The sequence below is a fragment of the Acartia tonsa genome, chromosome 1 (assembly GCF_053477335.1).
Source record: "Acartia tonsa isolate MP-2025a chromosome 1, ASM5347733v1, whole genome shotgun sequence".
Lineage (NCBI taxonomy): Eukaryota > Metazoa > Arthropoda > Copepoda > Calanoida > Acartiidae > Acartia > Acartia tonsa.
In genome coordinates, this window is record NC_137260.1 from 3,625,431 (window position 1) to 3,650,406 (window position 24,976).

General features: G+C 34.2%; 1 protein-coding gene and 1 long non-coding RNA gene across 4 annotated transcripts in view; one reads left to right on the forward strand and one right to left on the reverse strand.

The window, feature by feature from the left end:
• The window catches only part of LOC145331171 (protein NipSnap homolog 3B-like), a 69,326-nt gene extending 53,610 nt beyond the window's left edge, over positions 1-15,716 (forward strand). The window contains exons 8-11 of one of the 3 annotated variants that reach the window (XM_080175893.1): positions 12,699-12,836; positions 14,670-14,791; positions 15,049-15,135; positions 15,388-15,716. In XM_080175893.1, coding sequence (XP_080032019.1) covers positions 12,699-12,836; positions 14,670-14,791; positions 15,049-15,125 — 337 coding nt within the window. In that variant the 3' untranslated portion in view covers positions 15,126-15,135; positions 15,388-15,716. The other 2 variants (XM_080175960.1, XM_080175825.1) reach the window with 2 other exon arrangements.
• On the reverse strand, positions 61-2,798 carry LOC145331030 (uncharacterized). Its single transcript, XR_013883631.1, has 3 exons — positions 2,363-2,798; positions 1,548-1,615; positions 61-643 (listed from the first exon to the last, which is right to left on the reverse strand). It is a non-coding gene; the product is annotated as an uncharacterized LOC145331030 (long non-coding RNA).
• Positions 15,717-24,976: the final 9,260 nt, after the last annotated feature.

A 24,976-nucleotide genomic window follows, 5' to 3' on the forward strand; every position in this document is an offset into this window, starting at 1 on the left:
CTGGGTAAATGAACTGACTATTTTTATATTTGTTTTACCTTGTATCTCCACAGAGACAGTTTAATATTACATTTTGAAAACTTTTTCACGATAGTTAATTTAACCAATCTTTTCTTAAAAGAAACAAAATAAGTTGTTGAAAACTACTAAAATTGGAAATAAAAAAAGTTCAAATTGTTTTTATAAATGCTTTGAATTGATTTAAATGCGTATTCTGTACTAAAAAATAACAATTTTCTTTAAGTTTTTATGTAGACTGTTTTCCCTTGCTTTTAGTAAAGATGGCCGACGGGCGACGTTAGACTGATACAACGAATATAGAGATTTGAACCTTTTGCGCGTCATAGGTTAATCACATATATAGATTGGATAATATTTTTCTCATTTTTATTTTCTACAAAATTAAATATTCTTTGCTAAAAATGAATTTGAAAATAAAAATGGCTTTTGCATTAAACAATTACATTTTAGTATAAATTTAAGTTTTGTAAGTAATTAACATTATTTCCGACACTTAATTTTTGCTCTGTGGTAAAGAAATAGGTTGCGTGACTTTACCTTGACATATTCTAAATTATTAAACTTTAGTCTTGTTAGGGAAGCCTTCTCTCAGTCTTCGTGGGGTGATTTGACTGGATTCCTCCTAAATATAAAACAGTATGGCTACCAGGGAAACTTATACTTGTATTAATAATAAAAGAATTAAGACTCTATGACAATCTCTCAATATTTAATGCCTATTTTGGGAACTTTCTGATGACTCATGACATCGAGAGATTGAAACTAATAAGTGAGAACAAAACTGGGAATATGATATTGCTTGAAATTTATGCAATAGCAACTAACTTTAGGGTCTTTTTGACTGTATAGTCGGGTTTTTAGCTATTTTTTTTATAAAAGGACTTTTTAAGAGTTTATTATTTATATCTGAAAGGATCTAAGTAATTTTTACAAAATTAGAACCGACTATGAGATAAATGTAAAATACTTCATATACCTACTAGCGGTTACGCCCTTAGAAGCCTCTAGGGGCAATTAATGTGTGAGGTCTTTTCACCCATAATAGTTTACAACCTTCCATAGACATATAAGAAGCTTCATTGTAAAGGTGAACCATATCGGTTCAGCGGTTAGCGAGATCTTTCGCTACAGACAAAAAAGGCCTACTACTTTATAAAATAGGATAAAATCAATAAAATATGTAGCTTTTGCTAACGCGTAAAAAGAACTATAACAGTTTAAATAAAACTACTCTATAACTAGCTAGATATGGAAATAAAATAAAATAACAAAAGTAATTGTTGGAAAAATATTTGGCCCATAACAAATAAACTGAAACAACCCAGCTGCTCTTTAAAACAATTTCCCAAGAAGTTGATGTGGACCTTATATTTTTTTCAACACACATAATGTTATATAATGTACAACTAGTAGAAAGGAGATGAATATGACGAGGCTATCATATTTGTCCACTTGACATTAGTTCAATATAGTAAAACTAGTGTTTTAAAGGTCAAAAATAAAAAAGTTACAAATTTGATACTTACCAAAAATTGAGAGCCCAAACTACGACTACAATCAAGAACAAAAAACAGCCAAACTACTGGAAAAGGGCCTGAAAAAATAAGAAATTCAATTTTTAGATCTAATCAAAAAAGAATAAATCCAATTTTTAAAACACATAAAATTCAATCATTGATAAATAATTATGTTCAGGTCATAATGCAGGAATATGATTGCAATTTTATGGAAAACAACATTTTAAAAATATTGTTTCTTTAAAAATACATATAAAATTTAGTCTAAAAAACATCTGTTTAGTGAGAGATAAAGGAAGGACTAAATATTATATAATAAAAACGTAGCATAAGATTAATGACCTTAAAAAACGAACTTTCGAATAAAACAGTAATAAAATGACCAAATTTGTATAAAAGATAATTAATTAATGGAATGTCTTTCTATTTTTTAACTCTTCCCGATAGGAGTGGATTAATATCTAAGAGATAAAAAATATATAGACAAATAATATAATGATGTAAGAATAATTTATCGCATCGTGTTATAGACAGGTTTTCTCTTACATTAAAATGAAAATATATAAGTGTAAAACCAGTTTTGTTGAACTCTAGGGGCTGAAGGTATTAATTTTTTTTAATATTCGTGGGAAGTTGTCTGTAATACGATGCATTTCATGACTTTTAGAATGGGTGAGAGCTGGTTCAAATACAGCGGATATTAATCGGTTTCGAAGCCGAATGTCCATTGTCTATGAAAACCTCTTGGTTTAACTTGCTAAATAGTCGACGCATGAAAAGACATTAAATTATAGCTTAAAAAACATAAACAAAATTTAGTTTACCAGTAATAGTGTGCTTATTTCTTCTTTAGTCAATTCTTTATCATTTCAAAACTAAGCACATTTTCACCATGGCAACACCCGACATAAAGCAAGATAAATCTAAAATATTCACAATGTTTATATTAAACTAAGATTTTCATATTTATCATATCACGAAGGCTCTTATTAAAATTTATCACCAATTTTTAGGGAAAATGACAAATTATAGCAACAAATGATCTAGCTTTTCTTATTACTATTTCTCACTTTAAAGTGAGCATAAAAAAGCAACTTTTAACTCGTATATTTCCTTATTTTATGGTTAAAAAATGTTTTTAGCTTGTAGTCTAAAACCTGTACAGTGTCGCCATGCGGTAAATAAGAACTACTCAAATTTTAGCGCGGCATCCATAAATTAGTGCGCTCACCAATGTAGGTAAGACGACATTAATGTTTTGGTATAAGTTTTTAAGAGCCTTCAACTTTTAATGTAGTACATAAAGATATTAATTGAAAAATAACTTAAAATCATGTCTTAAAGCCATAATATTATATAAAAAATTCGTCTGTGCCAAAAAACACAAAAAAATTATTAAAATAGTAAACAAATAATATTCTATGATTTAAAACACCTCAAAAACAAGGCTGTATGAAACACGGGTCATTTTTAGCCTCCTGAAACGTGTTATAATCGAGCTTTTCTTTTTGAGGGGGGTACATGGATCGTCTTTTTCCCTTAAACCGATTCTATGAATAACTTGTAGAGTAGCTTTACTAGGGAAAAATCCAACCCATACTTTAAATTGTGTATTTCTTTCTAATGAAAATAAAAGACTATAAAAATATTATCAAAATTAGACAAATCTAAAACAATTTAATATAATTTTTAAGTAAAAAAGCATGTATAAAGACCTATTTATTAAAATGGGGAAGTAAGATTTATAAAACGAAGACCCTATAATGAAATGTTAGACAATAACCCTTTTAATAGAATGGTCATAATACAGCTAAAAAGTTATTAGCAAATTTTGTCAATAAAAATTAACATTAGTAAAACAATACAAGAATCATAAAATTAGAGGTTTCGTGATAAAAAACTATTAATAACAAAAAACTAAAAGGATGAAAATTTATAAAAATAAAAGAGGATTTTATAAAATCATTACTAGAAAAACTAATTTGAAACCAATAGTTTAATGTATTCTTGATGTAAAATAAAATAAAATGTGATCTTACTAATTTATGAAATGAATATTGTAATTTAGTTGAGATATACACACACTATTAAATGCAAAATCTTAATAATCAGGTCGCCAATTCCTAATAAAACATAAAAATCAACAAAAAAATGAAAGTCATCCTTTTTGTCTCTCTTTTTTCCTAAGGCTTCAGGCCTATAAAAGTAAACCTGGAAGAGAGAAACAATCAGTCGTTTTACGGAATTATTATATCACACAAACTCTTTTTAAAATTCTAAAAATTTAAGGGAAGACTCCCTTCTCTTGCTTTGGAATTTTCTTGAGGGTCCTGGCGGCTCAACTTAGGATTTTTCATTTAAAACACACCTAAAAAATAAAAAGTTTTTGTTAGATAAATTCATAATACTTTGTTAAATAAATTATAGAATATCATTTTGATGTTGGTCAATTGAGATAAATTTAAGGATAGGACCTTCTTAGGGCCTAAAGGCTTAGGCATCCGGACGGATAGTTATCTCCAAGTTTTCTTCTGAAGAGAACTCCTATAGCGCGGTACTAGGTACCAGCAAGTCGCAAGTCACTACGGGGCTAAATAGGAATAACACAGGGAAGATACGGTGGTGGCTCGGCTACCAACGGTTGATGATAGCTCGCTATCTGACGGCCGATACTAACAACTGGATCCTCCCCCAGCTTCTGAAGTATAGGAAAGTTGGAGATCGTTATCTATTCGGACAATTTAACATTTTCGGATTAGAACTCTGAATAAGTTCACGTCTTAAAGGTAGTTTTACTTTGCTAATACTCTGGAAGATCGGTTCGGAGCTAGCCTAGTGATTTTCTTACCTGACAAAGGTACCTAACAAAGAACTTCACGCCTCACGGGGATACAGGCAGCAGAACGGAATATTGTAGTCATGTTCGCATGGCTCTAGTAATCACAATAGATACTTCCAGTCCCAAAAGTGTTGGCAAAGCTAGTTACCTAGGAATAAAAAAATTTTTCTTAGACTAAATAGCAGTATAAAGTTATCAGTAATGTTTTAATACAATTTTCGGAATAGGACTTATAGGAAAAAGACTATCCCTTAAGTATATTTGGGTTTAGGATCGGTGTAAAATAATTCCACCATTCTAAGGTTAAATATATTTGTCGAAACAGGGATTAATGCGTCGCTGATCTGGAAAGGAGACATTGGTGAGAGATTGTAGTCCTGTGATAAAGGATTACATTTGTCCCTGGAACCCGGAGGCGACCCAGCCACTAGACAGGGGGTTCTTGCATTCCGCTGGCGTCGGGCGGAATTTCCTCGGTGGCCGGGCCGCAGCTATGATGCCCTCTCTTTCCATGGTTGGGGCACAGAGCTCTAGAAGCTGATTCTTGAAGTGGTGGCAGCAGGGAATGTCGGTCCTGCAAGCGCCGGTAGGTTGTGTCCTGGGCTGGTTCCAGCGACAAAGTTGGGTTTTAGAAGCAGCGGCGGCAGGGAATACCCGTCTTGCTAGCGGCGGTGGTTCGTATCTGGAGTGGTGGCGGCAGGGAATGTCCCGTCCTGCAGCGCAGCGGGTTCGAATCCAGGTGGTGGCAGCAGGGAATGTCCCGTCCTGCAGCGCCGTGGGTTCGAATCCAGAGAGGTGGCAGCAGGGAATGTCCCGCCCTGCAGCGCCGTGGGTTCGAATCCAGAGAGGTGGCGGCAGGGAATGTCCCGTCCTGCCGCGCCTTGGGTTCGAATTCTGCTATCCGTTGCAGTGGTAGGCCTTACTTGTGTGCTGGAGCTTCGCAGCCACACATTGCCTTCTCAGGGAGACCAGCTACGCAGCTGTCCGTCTCGTAGGTTTGGCCTGGGTGTCCTGGGGCTTGTCCCAGCCGACACATTGCCAGTTCGCAGCTATTTGGCCGGCTTCGGCCAGTCAGTGGGCATGTTTCAGCCAGTCAGTGGGCATGTTTCAGCCGTCTAACACACGATTCTCCGTTAGAATTCGCCGCTCTCCGCGGTTCTCCGTTAGATTTTGCTGCTCTCCGCAGCTCTGGAGGCTGCTTGGTCTCGTAGATTCTCGGTGGGGTAAGACCAGTTACGCCGCACTCTATCTCATGGGTCTGGCCTACTCGTGCCCTGGGGCTTGTTCCCAGCTGCACGTGCCAAGTTAGAACCCGCTCTAATCGTATGGGCTAACACTTCCAATCACCGCGGCAGTGCCCCTATCGCAGCTACCCAGCGGTGTGGCAAATGTTGTACTAAGTGGTGTACAATTCCCCAGTAATTGCGGAAAAGTACGTGGACAACACTCCCAACACTGCGGTATCACCCCAATTGTGACTACCCAACAGTGTGGCAAATGATGGACACCTCTGTGATGCAATACTTATGCTCCTTCCTAAGCACAGTTGTTACACCCCGCAGAGGGTGCCCCACACTTCCGACAATGCGTTCATATTCTCCTTCCTAAGCGTAATCGCAAAACATTGCGGCAAATGTGGTCGTTTCTATTCAAGACTCCCCTCTAGGTTGTTTCTCGCAGGAGGCATTCTCCCTGCTTTTAGGAGTGTCGGCTAGTGTAACTGCTCGGGAATGAGGCTTTCAGCTACAGTTGTGTCTGGACCTTTAGTCCGTTGATACTCGTAGGAGGCGACTACAACTATGCTAGCATTCTCCAAGCTTTTAGGAGTGTCAGCTAGTGTAACTGCTCGGGGACGAGGCTTTCAGCTACAGTTGTGTCTAGACCTTTGGTCCTTTGAGCCCTAGAATCAGGTTGTCAGACACTTATCAAACCCGCAAAATTTGCGGAAGTGCCCCATTAGTGGGTCCTACCTTTGCTGGCCTAGACGATAAGGCGTTCAGCAAGCGTAGGATGAATCCGCAAAGCGGCTTGGACGGTCACTAAGGGTGCTGTGTGGTGCGTTCAGCAGGCAAAAATTTACCCGCAGTAGGTAAAAATACCTACGTGGTGCGTTCAAAAATGATAAAAAGTGGCCTAAAAAGGCCGTTTCTCGGGTCAGTTGGCTTCTTGACTTTTTGTTGGATGTCAGTTGACTGTCCCCTTACTTGCAAAAGGGTCCAATCTCTCGGCCAGGAGTGCTTCTAAGGTTGTCAGTTGACTGTCCCCTTACTTGCAAAAGGGTCCAATCCCTCGGCCAGAGGTAGAATCGGCTAGTTTTAGCAGGGCTCGATTGAACACGCTGACACCAAGTTGTGGTATTTGGGGTGAAGCAGTTCAACCCTACTGAGCGAGTTCGATTCAAACGAGCCCCTAGCCTTAAAGATCCTACCAATAAATAACTACAAGGAGTTACTGATTAAAGGATATATTTTGAACTGGTTCATTACAAAAGATATACAGGTTTATATAGCAAATAGAAGTATAATAATAGATGATGAGGGGTAGCTGGTGATGGGTTCCTTTGAGCTGGGGGCTGTGTCCACAGGCGCAAAGGTAGGAGGGAAGGCTGCCTCCTTGGGGTAGGCAGGTGATGGCAGAGAAAGGGGAAGGTCCGGCTGCGGCAAGGGGGGTGTAGGATGACGGGTAAATAAAATCTGAAATATAAATGACGCAATTGAGTACAAAATATATACGCATATTTTGGTCAATTTTGGTGTTTTTTAAAAAATGCTAAATATAATGATAACTATTAAAACAATTTTTAAGTATAACTTTTATCTTATTAGGATATTAATTAAAAAAGAAAAATATTTTTACTATATGCAATTCGTGTTCAAACACCTAATTGGAAAAAATAATGCAAGATATAGCTTTTATTTTAAGATAGACGAGGGGCAATGCCCCCTAGAAGCCTTTAGGTATTATTAAAGTGGGAGGGGGATAAGTCAACCGCCTTTCTACTTTTTAATTTGAGTTTTAATAAAAAATATTATAAAAAAAATTTAGGTAGGGGATTTGAAATAGGCGCATTTGTATAAACACCAGTTAATGCACAAAAATAAGGGGGGGGGGGAACAAAACAAGTTTTAAAAAATCCGAGATTTCGAACTACTGTCATCGGGTGTAGACATCTCCCGGCAAGGCAGGTAACTGGGGCTTGGGGTTGTAGAGGGGCCGCGCCCCTCCCACTATCAGAGATGTCCAATTTGACCGCTGCTTGTGATGTATCGGCAAGGCCCCGGAGGGGCAGGGTGAAATGGTGATAATAGGATTAGCGCTGGGTTGTAATTTGATAAGCCAAAGCATAGCAACTCTATGAAAGGCTTGTCCGTATGCTGCCGCCTTACCACACATACGACCAACGGGTAGCAAGATCATTTGGTACAAACGGACAGACAAACATCCTGCCCAATAATAATGTTTTCTTTTCTTATTCGTTAGCTTAACAACCTTGGGGGACTTTAATTGAATTTGGTTCATTTAGTTGAGTGTCCAAACGTTTTTACCACTAAATTTAATCCATAAAAGGGATAGTTTTGTGTATCATCATTGGGTATGTACATCAATTTATCGGCCATTGTCTTATCCCTTTAGATTCCTGCATCCTACACCACTTTCATTTAAGAATAAAGAGTAGATCTCCAAGAAATTTTGTCTCTCTCCACTGGTAAAAGTTATTAATCTAATAACAAGGAAATGATAAATGGTGGCAATTAGTTTTTCTTGTGAAGAATAGTTATTTCTCGCATCGTAACACAAACAGCTTTCCGAGGATATAAAATGTTCAATTATAAGATTAAAACCAGTTTTTTAAAGCCCCAAGATGCCGAAGGTATGCATGGCCTAAGGAAAACTTGTTTTAATCTATTTATTGTATTTTGTTATATTCGTAAAAAGCTGGACATAATACGATGTTAGACATAGTATTTTCGTTTGGACGAGAACCGGTTCTAATCCACCGGATATTAATCGGTTTCGAATGAATACGAGAAAAATTGTTCACAAACTAAGAATAGATTTATCTCTCTTAAAATTATGTTGACAAGGTTAAGAGGATGAAATTTCACATACTTTGAAAGTGGAGCACTAGGGACTTAAAAATTATCGGGACCGAGCTTTTAAACAACAAAAACGCCTTTTCTAAAAAAAAAATCATGGTATTTGAAAATGTATAAATCCTAATAATAAAGTATGAGGATGTTTGTTTGTTTGTCTGTACCGAAGGATCTCGCTAACCGCTGAACCGATCGAGCTCTCCTTAACAGGGTAGCTTCTCATAGGTTTATATCTATTTGGGGGGAGGGTACCACCACCCTCCCAAGATAAATCACAAAAAATCGAAATTTTTTAATATTCGATCGCTTTTACGTAGAGACTTAAACATAGACAAATTATTCTCAAATTAGATATTTGAAATAAAAAAACAAAAACATTTGAAGTGCCAATAGAGGCCTCTAGGGGCGTAGCCGCTAGTAAACAATAAAATATTAACAATTGTATAGATAATCTTTTGGAATGGAGTTAGTATTATAACTTGGATCTTACTCCAGAATATCATGTACTCATGTAATACTTGAAGCTGACTATAAGAACGATCTCACCTAATCACCCCCAAACCGCATCCCCTCCCCTCCAACTGGATGAACTAACTGACCTATAAATTATATACATATTAGCAACCTAAATTGACGACAATTTTTCCCTGTCAAATATCCATGTATGATTATATTTTATATCCATTAAGTGTAGCTAGGAGTTCATTTACGAATTAAGGGGTTATTCCAGTTTAAAATTAAATATTTTATGCAAATTTCACCAAATTTAAATATTTAACTTTTGTAAAGAAATGTCTGCTGAATGTAATTCGGGGATCTAAAGGGATAGCACAATGGACTATAAATTAATGTAGATCTTCAAAATTACCCTTCTGTAGATTACAATTAGTGGTTGAGCCGTTTGGGCACTTAATTTAATTAACCAACCAATCTAAAATCTAAAGTCCCCAAAGTTAACAAGCCAACAAATAATTATTCTCAAACTTTGGGGACTAGCAAAATAAACAGCCCAATGTCCTTTCCCCCCCCCCCCCCCCTGAATTTAATTAATTATGAACACAAAAGCCTAACCTTTCAAAAATCTAAGGTTTCTTTTGCGTTTTTTCGGTTTAATTTTACTGTTATTTTAACTAATCTTGGATACCAAATATGAGCTCTATTCCAGTGCAGTTCTAACAGTACGTACAATCATAAAATATTCTTTCAGTCATTGTATAGGATTGAAGATTTGGAAGCCGCATAATTGCATTTGCGGTTGCGGATCGTTAAAAATGCGGGTCACGGACCCATTATTTTGATCATCTTTTATATGTCCTCTGTTTTGCGGATTTACACAGTAAAATGTACGGCTCTTCTGCGGTTTCAAAGCCTTATTTGGCTCAATGGGAAGTGTGTAAAAAAAACCTGATGATTATTAAGTTCAATTAAACACTAATCATGGGTTAAAAATATAAATAATTAGCATAAATAAATAGTAAGGACCAACAATAGAATTCAAATTTTTGTCCATTTTTTTTGTTATTTGTTCATTTTTGTGACAATCAATGTTAAAGTAAAATAATAGAGGGGGCAGGGGTTAAATAACTATGACAACGGGTTGGGGACCATGTGCCGACTTTCAATTGGGTCTTTGAATATCAGGCAATAGCAAAGGTAATATGCACACAGCCAAGTCGTTACAAAAGAGCAGCAAACAATTTGCTAGCTGACGAAAAAGGTCCCCACCATTTGGGCCCGGTAGTTGTCTGGGTTATACATCTATACTTAAACTTAAACTTAAAGTTCCCAATTTTGAACATGAAAATAGTACGTTGTAATTTTTCTCATTGAATAATTTATAACATCGATTTAAACTTTTTTCACAGAAATAAAAACTTAGCATGAAGTTTGGAAAAAATAAGTTTCTTTGTACATAAAATTACTACGCATTTAGGCTTAATTTTTAAAAGTGAAGCTTTTCTATAATTAGGGTCTGTCCGTCCGTCCGTAACGGATAGCTATTTTCGTTGATTTAGGAATGTCAGAATTGTCCTATCGATTTCAAACTTTGTATGATGATTTCTGAAGTAGTTAGGTACGATTTAGATACCATAGCAACTATATAATCGTTACCAGAATATCCGTACATTCATTTTAAACATGTTGATTTTTTTACTTTTTTATCAACAAATTTTTATGAGATCTAATTATCCGATTGTTCTAATTTTTGGTATACTGATTCCTGGGACAACAAAGTACAATATCATAAGCTAAGCAACTCTATAATCAAGTCCTAAAAATGTAAGTATGTTATCCTGTATCAAGAAGTATTTCAACAAATTTACTCACAATTTTGCTTTGACTCTTATTCATTTATATTCTGACTAGCGGCTACGCCCCTAGAAGCATCTAGGGGCACTTGAGGAGGGAGGGTTGAATTCGACAACTCAATTTTTTATTTTAGTTTTAAAGAAATAATTTTTTGGGGGGTGGGTAATTTTTTTTCTAGGTGCGATTTCTCTTGAGAGGGTAATGGTAGTATAGTTACTTAAAAACCTCCCCAGGACCTATGAGAAGCTACCCTGTAAAGGAAAACCATATCAGTTCAGCAGTTAGCGGGATCCTTTGGTACAAACATACAAACACATCCTGTTACTTTATTATAAGGATTATTCAGTTCTGACACTACACAAGAGTTAATATCCGTTTGTCCTACCGTTTTAGTGCTTCGCTTTTAAGGGTGTTGTCATCCTTGTTTACATTATATTTTATAGTTTCCATTAAAGTATAACAGTAGACAACATCCCCCTCCCCTCTATTTTTGAAATACATTGAAAAATAGGGTTGAAGGCCGGGATACTTTTTGTAATATTAATTGTATCAGGTTAGGTTAAGTTATATTAGATACAGAACTAGCCCCGAAGGGTTAGGGGACCTTTAGGGGTTATAAAAAGTTATTTGTGGGAAAGCACCTATGTTGTATATTTCTTATCTGTAAATAAATTAAAACATTTTTTTCTCAAATTGTTTATCAAAGTTATCAGAAAGATTGATAAACTAACAGATAAATAGTTTTTAGTTAATAAATGTCTTTCAAAAGTATAATAGACAATTTTCCACGAGATTAAAAATCATGTTTTGGGACAAAGTGTCTCAAAAATCAGCTATGTGACGTCATACGAATGAGGGATATGGGAGGAGATATGCTACCATAAAATTAATAACAAAGTCACGTGCCAACCAAACTATTGGCTTTTATCTTATAATTCTTTATTTTACTAACCATGGAAAGCTGTCTATAATACGATGCGATAAATACCTATTCATTCAGGATGGCAAATGTGTCAGAACTTGACATGACGAAGCCATTGAGTGGGTATGAACTATGGCGACTGGACATGCCATGTTTAGCTGGTCATTGGTCACCAGTGGTCATGCAGCCTGCCTGTAAGCCAGTCGTTATGTCTTCCTATCCTTCCTATCTGTCATATTTATAAATTGGTTTACTTTCAGGATGGCAAATGTGTCAGAACTTGATATGACGAAGCCATTGGGCGGGTATGAGCTATGACAACTGGACATGCCATGTTTAGCTGGTCAATGGTCACCAGTGGTCATGCAGCCTGCCTGTAAGCCAGTCGTTCTGTCTTCCTATCCTTCCTATCTGTCATATTTATAAATTGGTTTACTTTCAGGATGGCAAATGTGTCAGAACTTGATATGACGAAGCCATTGGCCGGGTATGAGCTATGGCAACTGGACATGCCATGTTTACCTGACCAGAGGCCACCTTTGGTCATGCAAAGCCTCTGCACGCCACTTGTCTAAACCACTTTCAAATGATTTTTTTTGTGCCTAATTATTTTTACTTTCAGGATGGCAAATGTGTCAGAACTTGATATGACAAAGCCATTGGCCGGGTATGAGCTATGGCAACTGGACATGACAAGTTTACCTGGCCAGTGGTCACCTTTGGTCATTCAAAACCCCTCTGGCAAAATCCTTTGCACGCCACTTGTCTAAACCACTTTTAGATGTTAATTCTTTTTACTTTCAGGATGGAAAATGTGTCAGAACTTGATATGACGAAGCCATTGGGCGGTTATGAGCTCTGGCAACTGGACATGCCAAGTTTACCTGGCCAGTGGTCACCTCTGGTCATGCAAAACCTCCTAGCAAAATCCTCTGCACGCCACTTGTCTAAACCACTTTCAAATGTTTTTTGTGCCTAATTATTTTTACTTTCAGGATGGCAAATGTGTCAGAACTTGATATGACGAAACCATTGGGTGGGTATGAACTATGGCAACTGGACATGACATGTTTACCTGGCCAGTGGTCACCTCTGGTCATGCAGGCTGTCAATGCATTGGAGAACAGCGAGAGGTAATATCATAGTTTTATTAAAAGCAAAGCTTTTCTATAATTAGGGTCGGTCCGTCCGCACGTCCGTCCGTAACGGATAGCTTTTTTCGTTAATTTAGGCATATTAGAATTGTCCTATCGATTTCAAACTTTGCATGATGATTCCTGTAGTAGTTAGGTACGATTTCGAAAGCGTAGCAACTCTATAATCATTATCAAAATGTCCGTGCGTCCATTTTAAACATGTTGTTTTTAACTTTTTTAACAGCAATTTTTTATTGATATAATCATCTGATTGATCTGATTTTTGATAATGATTTCTATGACATCAAGGTACAATATTATAAGCGAAGCATCTCTATAATCAAGTCCTAAAAATGTCAATATGTCCTTAAACAGAATTCTGTATTTAAGAAGTTTAGCAACAAGTTTACGTATGATTTTGTCAAAACATATGTATTTTTATTTTGTATATTCAGTTCTGACTGTTCACAAGAGTTAATGTTCGTTTGTCATACCGTTTCAGAGCTTCGCTATTATGGACGTTGTCATCCTTGTTTTTAAAGACGTTTCATAATTTATTTATTTAATACTAGCGGCTATGCCCCAAGCATCTAGTGGCTCCTTATTTAAAGGGAAAGAAAAATAGCTTTGAATCATCCCACGACTTAAATATAAAAGCCTTAAACCATTACATAACCTATGTGAAGCCTACCTAAAACATAGAACTCAATCGGTTCAGTGGTTATCATTGTTAAACAACAAAACCTTACTATTCTGTACGATAGGATTTTTTATTTTAAACTTTGTATGATGTTTCTTTTAACAGTTAAATTAAATATTTTACGATATTAAAAGTGTGACAACTCAATATCCGTACGTCCATCTAAAGAATGTCGATCTTTAACCTATCTGACGACAATTTTTTATATGATATAATTATCCTATACATATGTTTTTATAATACTGATTACTGTTACAATGAGGAACAATGTTATAAGCATATATATAATCAAGTCCTAAAAATGTATTGTCCTTAAACAGGAGCCTCTATTAAAGCAGTTTTGTAAAAAAATTACTTACAATTCTTTTTCGACTTTCATACATTTATCTTCTGCTTATTCAGTTCTGACACTCTACAAAAGATTCGCCTTAATGGATATTTTCGTCCTTGTTTTCATTTGTTTAGACAAGTATGTGGAGTATACAAATCAGAGCTGGGTGATATGAATTCTGTTGTTGTAATATCCATAAGATCCAAGTAATAATAAATCCATTATTTAGGCAAGTATGTGGAGTCTACAAATCAGAGCTGGGTGATATGAACTCTGTTGTCGTAATATCCATAAGATCCAAGTAATAATAAATCCATTGTTTAGGCAAGTATGTGGAGTATACAAATCAGAATTGGGTGATATGAATTCTGTTGTTGTAATATCCATAAGATCCAAGTAATAATAAATCCATTGTTTAGGCAAGTATGTGGAGTATACAAATCAGAATTGGGTGATATGAATTCTGTTGTTGTAATATCCATAAGATCCAAGTAATAATAAATCCATTGTTTAGGCAAGTATGTGGAGTATACAAATCAGAATTGGGTGATATGAATTCTGTTGTTGTAATATCCATAAGATCCAAGTAATAATAAATCCATTGTTTAGGCAAGTATGTGGAGTATACAAATCAGAGTTGGGTGATATGAATTCTGTTGTTGTAATATCCATAAGATCCAAGTAATAATAAATCCATTGTTTAGGCAAGTATGTGGAGTATACAAATCAGAATTGGGTGATATGAATTCTGTTGTTGTAATATCCATAAGATCCAAGTAATAATAAATCCATTGTTTAGGCAAGTATGTGGAGTATACAAATCAGAATTGGGTGATATGAATTCTATTGTTGTAATATGGAGACACAATAATATAGATCAAGTTGCACAATTGAAATTGGATCTCTTCAACTCGAAAGAAGGTAAAACAATAGTCTTAGTCAATAATAACGTTTTCTTTGCAATCTTGAGGACTTTAATTGAAATTTGATTGGTAAGCTCCTATAGTCGAGTGTCCCAACATTTTAACCACTAATCGTCTGCTAGCATATTACTTTCTGTTCTTTTGTGGGGGCTTGGCTATGTTTATATTTTCGACTCTGTTCGCTAATTATTAAGACCCATTACAGAGTTACATATAGTTCATGTCCCCTCTATTTATTTTACTTTAATATTTCAGGAGTTGAGCTCTGGAGCCATGTCAAATCTTCCAAGTCTAAATTTCTGGCGCCAACTCAGTTTTCAAACTGGAAATAATTCCATAGTAGAATTTAGGGGTATAGTCCCTTTCGTAACATCGCACCTTATGGGGCGATTCTTCGTATTTTTCACAGTAGCTTTTCTCCTATTTCTAGCCCCTGCGGGGGGCTCTAACCCTGCGGGGCCAATTACCTAACCCTGTGGGGCAATCGCCTACCCCAATATAACCTAACCTAACCTAAAATAACCTATAAAAAGCCATTTTAAAAATATGATGAATTGCCCCTTATGGGGCGATGTTACGAAAGGGACTATTCCCGAATTTAGATTTGTTATTATTATTGATACATATGTATTAATTTGTATTAATGGTTTTCCAGTATGGCTTCGAAACCGATAAATATCCGCTGGATTCGAACCGGTTCCCAGCCATACTGAAAAATCATGTATAGCATTGTATTACAGACAATATATTAAAATACAATTTATAGAATTAAAACCTGCTTTGTTGGTCTAGGCCTTCGGCCTTTCAGGTCTAACAAAACTGGTTTTAAACTAAATTTTTCATTTTGTTATCCTAAGAAAGCTGTCTAACATACGATGCGATGAATAACCATGATTCTGTTTAAATAAACAATAAAATAATAATCTATGAATTCTTCGAAAAGGTTACTAATAGTTATTTCTCGCATCGTATTATAAACGGCTTTCCGCGGATATAGAATGTACAATTATGAGATTAAATCTAGTTTTTTTAGCCCCGAGGTGACGAAGTCACCGGCTAAAAAAACTAGTTTTAATCTTATGATTGTACATTTCTATATTCGTAGAAAGCTGGATATAATACGATGCTAGACATAGTTTTTTCGAATGGATGAGAACCGGTTCCTATACACCGGATTCGAATGAATACGAGAAAATTAGTTACAATATAAATAAAAGCATAGCTTTTCTATTTATGGGTCTGTCCGTTCGTATCGGATATCTTATAAGCTTCAATCTTTGTATTATAATTCCTGTTTCTCGTATTCATTCGAATCCGGTGAATTAGAACCGGTTCTCATCCATACGAAAAAACTATGTCTAGCATCGTATTATATCCAGTTTTCTACGAATATAGAAATGTACAATCATAAGATTAAAACCAGTTTTTTTAGCCGTGCCTTCGACACCTCGGGGCCAAAAAAACTAGTTTTAATCTTATAATTGTACATTCTATATCCGCGGAAAGCCGTTTATAATACGATACGAGAAATAACTATACTCTTAGGTATAATCATCACCAGAATAATTATGTCGGTTTCAAACAAGCACGTTGAGGCAAAATATGTATAATGTACATGATTATTGGATCATGTGAAAAAAAATGAACCCATTCCTAAAAAGAACAGAAATTGCCTTCCTGGGGAATAGGAAGAATATTTAATTTTCCTTTTAATAAGCGAAGCTTTTCTATAATTTGGGTCGGTCCGTCCGTCCGTCCGTACGTAACGGATAGCTTTTATTCGTTTGCATTGTGATTCCTGTAGTAGTTAGGTACGATTTAGAAAGCGTAGCAATTCTATAATCGTTACCAGAATGTCCGTACGTCCATTTTAAACATGTTGATTTTTTTTTACTTTTTTAATAACAAATTTTTATGTGATCTAATTATCCGTGTGATCTGATTTATGGTATATTGATTCTTGGGACAACAAAGAACAATATTATAAGCAAAGGAACTCTATAATAAAGTCCTAAATTTGTAGTATGTCCATAAACATTATCTTGTATCAAGCAGTTTTTCAACAAAGTTACTTACAATTTTGCTTCGACTTTAATACTTTTATGTTCTGATTTTTCAGTTCAGACACTATACAAGTGTCAATGTTCGTTTGTCCTACCGTTTCAGTGCTTCGTTTTTATGGATGTTGTCATCCTTGTTCTTACAAATTCTCAGTCAGGAAGTTGACTTCTGTCCACTATCTCTTTTATCAATTCTTATCCATATGAATCATTAAGGGTTCTTTGTGCTGCCACTTTTACCACTAGCAAAAATACAACCACTGTGTTTTTGACAAAAAGAAGGTGTGTTTTTGTCAATTTCGTTTTTAGCTGTATTTTTGGCAATATTTTTTTATCCACTGTCAAAATTACACCTTTACTACTGTCATATGCACAGTTTTATTGTCATTTTCACACCCATGAAATTCAACAAGGCTGTCAAATTCACAGCTTTGTATGTCCGTTATGATATCGTTAACTACTGAACCGATTTAGTTCTCAATTTTGAGGAAGCTTCGTATTGTTTTAGATTTAAGTGTCAGGATTTTTAAAGGTTAGTGACAAACAGACACACACACACACATACATACTGTTACTTTTATATAAGGATTTGTATTTTTAGTAGCGAAGTTGCTCTATAGTTCACTTTGTATGTTCGTCAGTCAGTCAGTCAGTCAGTCAATCCGTAACGCTATGGGGGAAATGGGATTTACTCAAATGGGATATTCAAATTTTTTTCAGTTATAGATATTAAAGCTAAATTTCCTGGTGCTTTAAGAAAAGAAACAATGGCGGACAGACTGCCCTTTATCAGGTTTTTTGGCTATTTTTGTATGTTTTACATATTTCCCCATATCTTTGGTATTTTTGGTCCGATTATCAATCTTTTTTTGCGATGACAGTATAACAATATTTTTTCCATTGTTACGCGCATCTAGTATGTAATTTACTTTAACCGTCGTTCTCATACAAAATAAAACAAGGTTTCGTGTTTATTTTTTCCAATAAATCTATTATTGATTTTAATAAATACACTTTGATAAATCTACTTGTATGTATTCCCATCGCTACACTTATGGATGCTGTCATCTGTGTTTTCTTAATAGATTATATTTACCATAACCATTCACAAAAATATGTTAACACATAGGAATTAGTGGATATATCCTTTTAACTATTAGTGGACCATAAACAGTATGTGAAAGAAAACCCTACTTTTATTTAGGTTAAGTAAGGTAAGAGTTAGAAGAGCCCCGCAAGGAAGATATCTCGTAGAGATAGGACTCATTAGGCTTATGTTTAAACAAGGATGTACTAAACATGTAATAAACATCAAAAGCAAAACTGCTTTAATAGAGAATACTTTTTAAGGACATACTTAAATTTTAAGACTTGATTATAGATTCCCTTATAACATGTATATTGTTGTCCTAGGAATAAGTATTCCAAAAATCAGATCAATCGGATTATTACATTACATAAAAATTTGCCGTCATAAAAGTTAAAAATCTACATACTTAAAATAGACGTACGGACGGACATTCTGGTAACGATTAGAGTTGCTATGCTTTCTAAATGTTACCTAACTATTATAGGAATCATCATGTAACGTTTGAAATCGATAGGACAATTCCAACATGTCTAAATCAACGAAAGAGCTAACTGTTACGGACTAATCTTTGCTTTTAATATGTGCAATACTTCAAAAATTAAATATTAGAGGGAGAGAAGTAATTCCTTGGTTCAATTACAGGCTGGAGTGAAGCTTCGGTTGGGTTAAGTAATTGTTAAAAACTTGTGAAGGGGGGGGGGGACCGGGGGTGTATGTGATCCACTGTTTAGTTAAAGGAATAATACCGAAATTTTTTTTTTTGGTCTGACTATGCAATACATAATATTTATAGGAAATGAAGCTACCATATAATTCATGTCCGTTTGATAGGTATTTACTTTGAATGAGAGGTTCGATTAGGTTTAGTAACATCCAACACACAACCAACCTTTGGATTGCACGACCTCTGTCTGAGATGTCCTAACTGTGCATGGTAATGAGTTGCGACTGTTTATGGGCCAAGGCATTCCCCCTACCATTTACTATTTTTGTCGCGCACCTGACAGAGCAGCAGTATGAAACATTTTTAATGTCTTGGTGTTGGTCCGAGATTCGAACCTATCACCTTCCAGACGACGAGCGGATGTACTACGTGTTGAGCCACGATCGCGGGTTAGTACGGGAACAGATCTATAGTATAGATGAAAACTACCACCCTTTCTTCAAAGACCTCTTTCGTCTGCTTCTAAATTATTTTCTGCTACTTGGCTGTGTTAATATAAGCGACACCATTGGTCAATTTTCAATGACCCAATAGAAAGGTTGCACAAGGAGGTTGCGATGGGGAGATACAGTTATTTAACCCTTTCTCCCTCTAGTGTTTTACTCTAATAGTACGGATATAACTTTAGAGCAATGCACTGTTGAATATTTGTAACTCTACCCATGAACACGATTATCCTTGTTTATTTTCCTTCAATGCCTACATAATTGTTTTTACCAGCGAAGCTATTCACAAGTTCTACATATTAGTCTACTAGAGGCGGCGTTCTAAAATTATCTCGCTAATGGCTAGATTGAATCTTAATCTTTTTCTTCCATTGGCCTATCTCTGAATATTAATCTTTTTCTTCCATTGTCCAATGACTGAATATTTATATATTTATAATTTTGTCTCTCTTTCTTTAAAATATTTTAGGATCCTAGAATTTTTTGTTTCAAATTATCGTCCTCAAAGGGTTAAAATATTTAGTTAAATGTTAAATTTTAGTTTAATATCTGAACACATTACAGACGCAGCGCTAGTATCTAATTATTTTAAAACTAAGTTTTCTTTGATTTACTATTTTATAAATTTAAATTTTCTATTTTATGAATAGAAATTTAATACTTTAGTATAATTCAAATAGCAACATGAAATTAAAAAAAGAATTTATTCTTTATAGAGTAAGATAATGGGTCTTATAGTTCTGGTCAATGAGAGTTTATTATGGATTTTTGGAGCACTATGAGTATTAAACACTCTACTATTGGAAGACTCGAGCTCATATATAGACGTTTGTTTCCTATATAGATCTGTCATGGATCTTGATGCAATAAAGCAAGCCGTTTTATAAAAAAAATCTGTCGAAAATAATTCATAAGGTAAAAAACAGAAAAAGTAATCGCTCATATAGGTATAGAATAAAAATTATTTATAAATATATGGCTAAGGGCAGGGATTTAAAGGGATAAGACAATAGCCGATAAATTAATGTACATATGATGATGCACAAAATTACCCCTTCTGTAGATTAAAATTAGTGGTTGAAACGATTGAACACGCAACTTATGAACCAACCAATCAAAATTCCCTGACTTTGGGGACTAGTGTAATAAATAGCCTTGTCCCCTCGCTCTATGGTTAAAGGTTAAAAAAATAATCGATAATAAAAACCAAATTTTGGCGAAAATCATCGGAGGAAAAGTTTAAACAATGGTACTGGACGTTTTAATTTTTAAACCTTTCCCCCAAACCTTTCTACTTATGGTAGAACTTATAAAGTTTGGGGGAAGGTTAATTATATTCTTTTCCTTAAAACTATAAGGTAATGTATTTAGATAATTTGTTTAAAAAGCTACGCGAAAAATGGACTTGATTTTTCTTGTTTCTTATGCAATAACCATACTTAATTGTTTTTTTCTTCTTATGTACTATGTTTTATATTGCATAATACAATTTATAGGTTATGTGAAAAGAATAAAAAGTATAGAAAAACCTATATAGCTATCAAAAATAAATAACTTTTTGGCATAATATACTTTTTTCCTCAATGTACAAAAATCACTCAACCCCTCCCCAACTTATGTTGAAATAGCAAGAAATAAGTTGTGGGGGGGGGGAGTGTTTAAGCACAGTAGGTATATGCCCGGCGAGGTTCAAACACCACCTAGGGGTTAAGCACTAGGAAGAAAACTATCCCACTCCCCTTATTTTAATTAATGTAAAAAGCAGTGAGATGGGGGTTAATGGAAAGCACCTACTTATACATAGTAAGAAGCCTTTATTTGCTGCAATTATTCGGACACCCAAAGATAATTTTAACAAAACAAGGATGACAACATACATAATAGCGAAGCACTGAAACGGTAGGGCAAACGGACATTACCGCTTATATAGTGTCAGAACTGAATAATCAAAATATAAATTTATAAGATTTGAAGCAAAATTGAAAGTGTAAGTTTGTTGAAAAACTGCTTGATACAGGATAATGTTTATGGACATACTTACATTTTTAGGACTTAATTATAGAGTTGATTTGCTTGAAATATTATACTTTGTTGTCCCAGGAATAAACATACCAATAATCAGATCAATCGGATGATTAGATCACAAAAAAATTGTTGTTAAAAAAGTTAAAAAAATCATCATGTTTAAAATGGACGTATGGACATTCTTGTAATGATTGTAGAGTTGCTACGCTTTCTAAATCGTACCTAACTACTAAAGGAATCACCATGCAAAGTTTGAAATCGATAGGACAATTCTAACATGCCTAAATTAACTAAAAAAGCTATCCGTTTGTGACGGACGGACGTACGGACCGACCCTAATTATAGAAAGGCTTCGCTTTTAAAAATTGGGTTGTTTATTACTCTAGCACTTAATATCTTCTAATAACGTTTTCTTATCCGTTAGCTTAACAACTTTAGGGAATTTTATTGTATTTTGATTGGTTGGTTTATTTTGTTGAGTGTACATGATCCAGAGTTGACCCCTGGTTGTTTCATACTAAATTATGCCCGCTTGGAGGAATCTACCCAGTAAATATTAGAAATCTTTTATGTCTTTTCCCAGCAAAAATTGAAATTAATGACCATAAATGATTAAATTGTACTATTTCTTTATAAAAATCATCCCACCAAATCTCTAAAGCTATCTATAGCATTCATAACATATAATTTATAAAAAAAGTCTTTTAGAATTTTTGTAGCAAAATAAAGATTGATGGATATTGGTTAATTTTATTTTCAACAAAAAATTCACAATTCATGGCCATAATGTTTAAAATGTACTATCTTTCTAAATAAAAATCATCCAATCAATTTTTGAAAAACTTGAAAACTATCTAAAACATTTATAATTTAAAATTTATATGAAACTTTTAGGATTTTTGTAGAAAAATAGAGATTGATGGGTATTGTTTGAAATATTTGATTAATTGTGATAAAATATCTGTCTTCGCTTCTATTCACTTCAAATTATTTTAAAGTTAAAAAGATACTTTTTTTGTCAAATATTGCTTCGATACCGCAGGATTAGAACTGTTTTTTTTTTAAATCATGTATCGCATCGTATTTTAGACAACCATCTAAGAATAGAATTGTTTTACTAAAGATTATAAAGGTAAAAAAGAATTTTTTTTTACAGAAGCGCATTACTTTATAAACAAGGATGACAACATCAATAAAAGCTAAGCTCTGGAACGGTATGGCAGACGAACAATAGCTCTTGTTGAGTCTCAGAACTGAATAATCAGAATATAAATGTATAAAAGTAGAAACAAAATTGTAAGTAAATTTGTAGAAAAACTACGTAACTACAGGATGTTGTTTAAGGACATACTTACATTTTAAGGACTTGATTATAGAGATGTTCGCTTATAACATAGTACTTTGTTGTCCTAGGAATCAGTATACCAAAAACCAAAACAATCGCATAATTAGGTCACTTACAAATTGTAAAAAAATCAACATAAACATCAGCCTAAATTAACGAAAAAAGCTATCTGTTACGGACGAACTGACGGCCCGACCCTAATTATAGAAAAGCTTCGCTTTTAAAAATCGTAAAATTGTTTTACTAAAGAAAAGAAAAGTTTACTTTATAAAAAAGTGTTTGTTTAGACTTTTAGATATTGTTAAACATTGAATTCGTTGTTACTTTTTTAAAACCGAAGCTTTTCTATAATTAGGGTCGGTCCGAACGTCCGTAACGATTAGCTCTTTCCGTTAATTTAGGCATATTATGATTGTTCTATCGATTTCAAACTTTGCATGGCGATTTCTTCAGTAGTTAGGTTCTTACGTCCATTTTAAATATGTTGATATTTAACTTTTTTAACAACTAATTTTTATGCATTATAATCATTCGATTGATCTGATTTTTGTAATACTGATTCCTTGGACAACAATGTACAATTTGATAAGCGAATCATATCTATAATTAAGAACTAAAAATGTAAGTATGTCCTTAAACATTATTCTGCATGTAAATTTTGTTTTTAAATATTGTTTCAAATTTTATACATTTATATTCTGATTAGGCAGTTCTGACACTCTACAATTGCTATAATCGTTCGTCTTGCCGTTTCAGAGCTTCGCTTTTATGGATGTTGTCATCCTTGTTTTGTTAATGTTCGTTTGTCAAACCATATGATTTTTTGAGTTTCGCTTATTTTATCAGAAGCAGCTTATAGTGCATAATAAAGAATGACGTCATACAATACAAATAATAAATGATAGGTCAGTAATAGTATATAATTCAGCATTGGTCATTATAAATGTATACTGGCCTATCATATTATTGGACATTTGTATTGTATGACGTTATTTTTTCTACTATCTCTATAATACAAAGTAGCTTGATGTCTGTCCGTCCGTCCGTCTGAAGCTTAAGATCTCGGTAACCACTGAACCGATCAGATTATACTCTTCAGGGAATATACCTTCTGCTCCTGTAGTGATTTTAGGCTATTTTCTCAACCCCCCTCCTTTTTTGTAGGAGATATTGTTGGTTCTTTTTTTTTTGTTGTTAAAGATTTCCTCGGTCCTTTTTTTTACGAATATTACCTTATTTTTTTTATCACCTCTTGGGGCAAAGCCCCTAGAGGCTAGGGGCGAAGCCGCTAGTGTACTATATAAGCTGCTTCATTTTATCAAGATCAGACGCCATCGAGACAATCAAAATGTTAAATTCCCTTTCATTAAACTATTTATATATTTTATTTCATAAGAATATTCCAATGTGAAACTGTTTTTAGTAGTGTAGCTACTATAAAATTAGGGTATATGTGATTGTACGATTCTTAGCCAATAGATTATGTTAGCTTTCTTTTCTATTCATTGTTAAAAGTAAATAAACTATTAAAGAAGAATAAACTATTTAATATAGTTACATTTTAAAATAGAAGTAATTTTAAAGATCTTTATATGTTGTTAGATTGTAATAGATGTGCTACAAATGGACAAAATAATGCCTTTTTCATTATGAAATTTCAGACAAATGAAAAACAAGGTTAAACCTCTAATGTCTTGCACCTCTAATGAATACTTTTATACTTGTTTTTATAAACATTTAATTTACTAAACATTCTTGTTGATTTTCAAAAGATTTATTTAATTAAAACACTTTTATTTGACATTTTTGCTTCTTTTTTTTATATAAAATACTAGACAATTATCTCCAATAATTACGTATAATATTTACGTATACGTATACTGATTACTTTCAAAGTAAAAAATATATATTGTATGTTATTGTTGCGCCACTAAAATGTATACTTTTATACTTGTTTTCTCACAGCTAAAGACGACAAGGATGACAAAATCCATAAAGCCATAAAATCGGACAGTCAATCTTTGACAGTTTTGCCCAATCGTCCTAGAAATCATCATAAATTTAGAAAACAAATTAATTTGATAGTAATTTCAAGTTTTAGCGTTGAATTGATTTTAGATATATCTCAAAATTTAATGTTTTGATTAATAACTATATGCTATTTGAATCATTATGACAAGTGTACAAACAGTGAAATGTTATTGAATAAATATGCGAGTTATCGAAATGGATATAAGATATACGGGATATATTGACAGGAGAAAATTTGCTTCCTATTATTGACTTCATCTATTGGTTAGTTCATTCATCCAGTAGATAGGGAGGGTATGAGGTAAATGGGGTGAATGAGGGGTATCGTCATTTTAGCCAGCTGCGAGTATCACTTTATTAGAGTACAAGAAAATCTGGTGCAACATCCAAGTAATAATATATCGAGTGTTATCCATTATGGGCGAATCGAGATACGCGAAATAATTGTAGAAAATCCTCGCT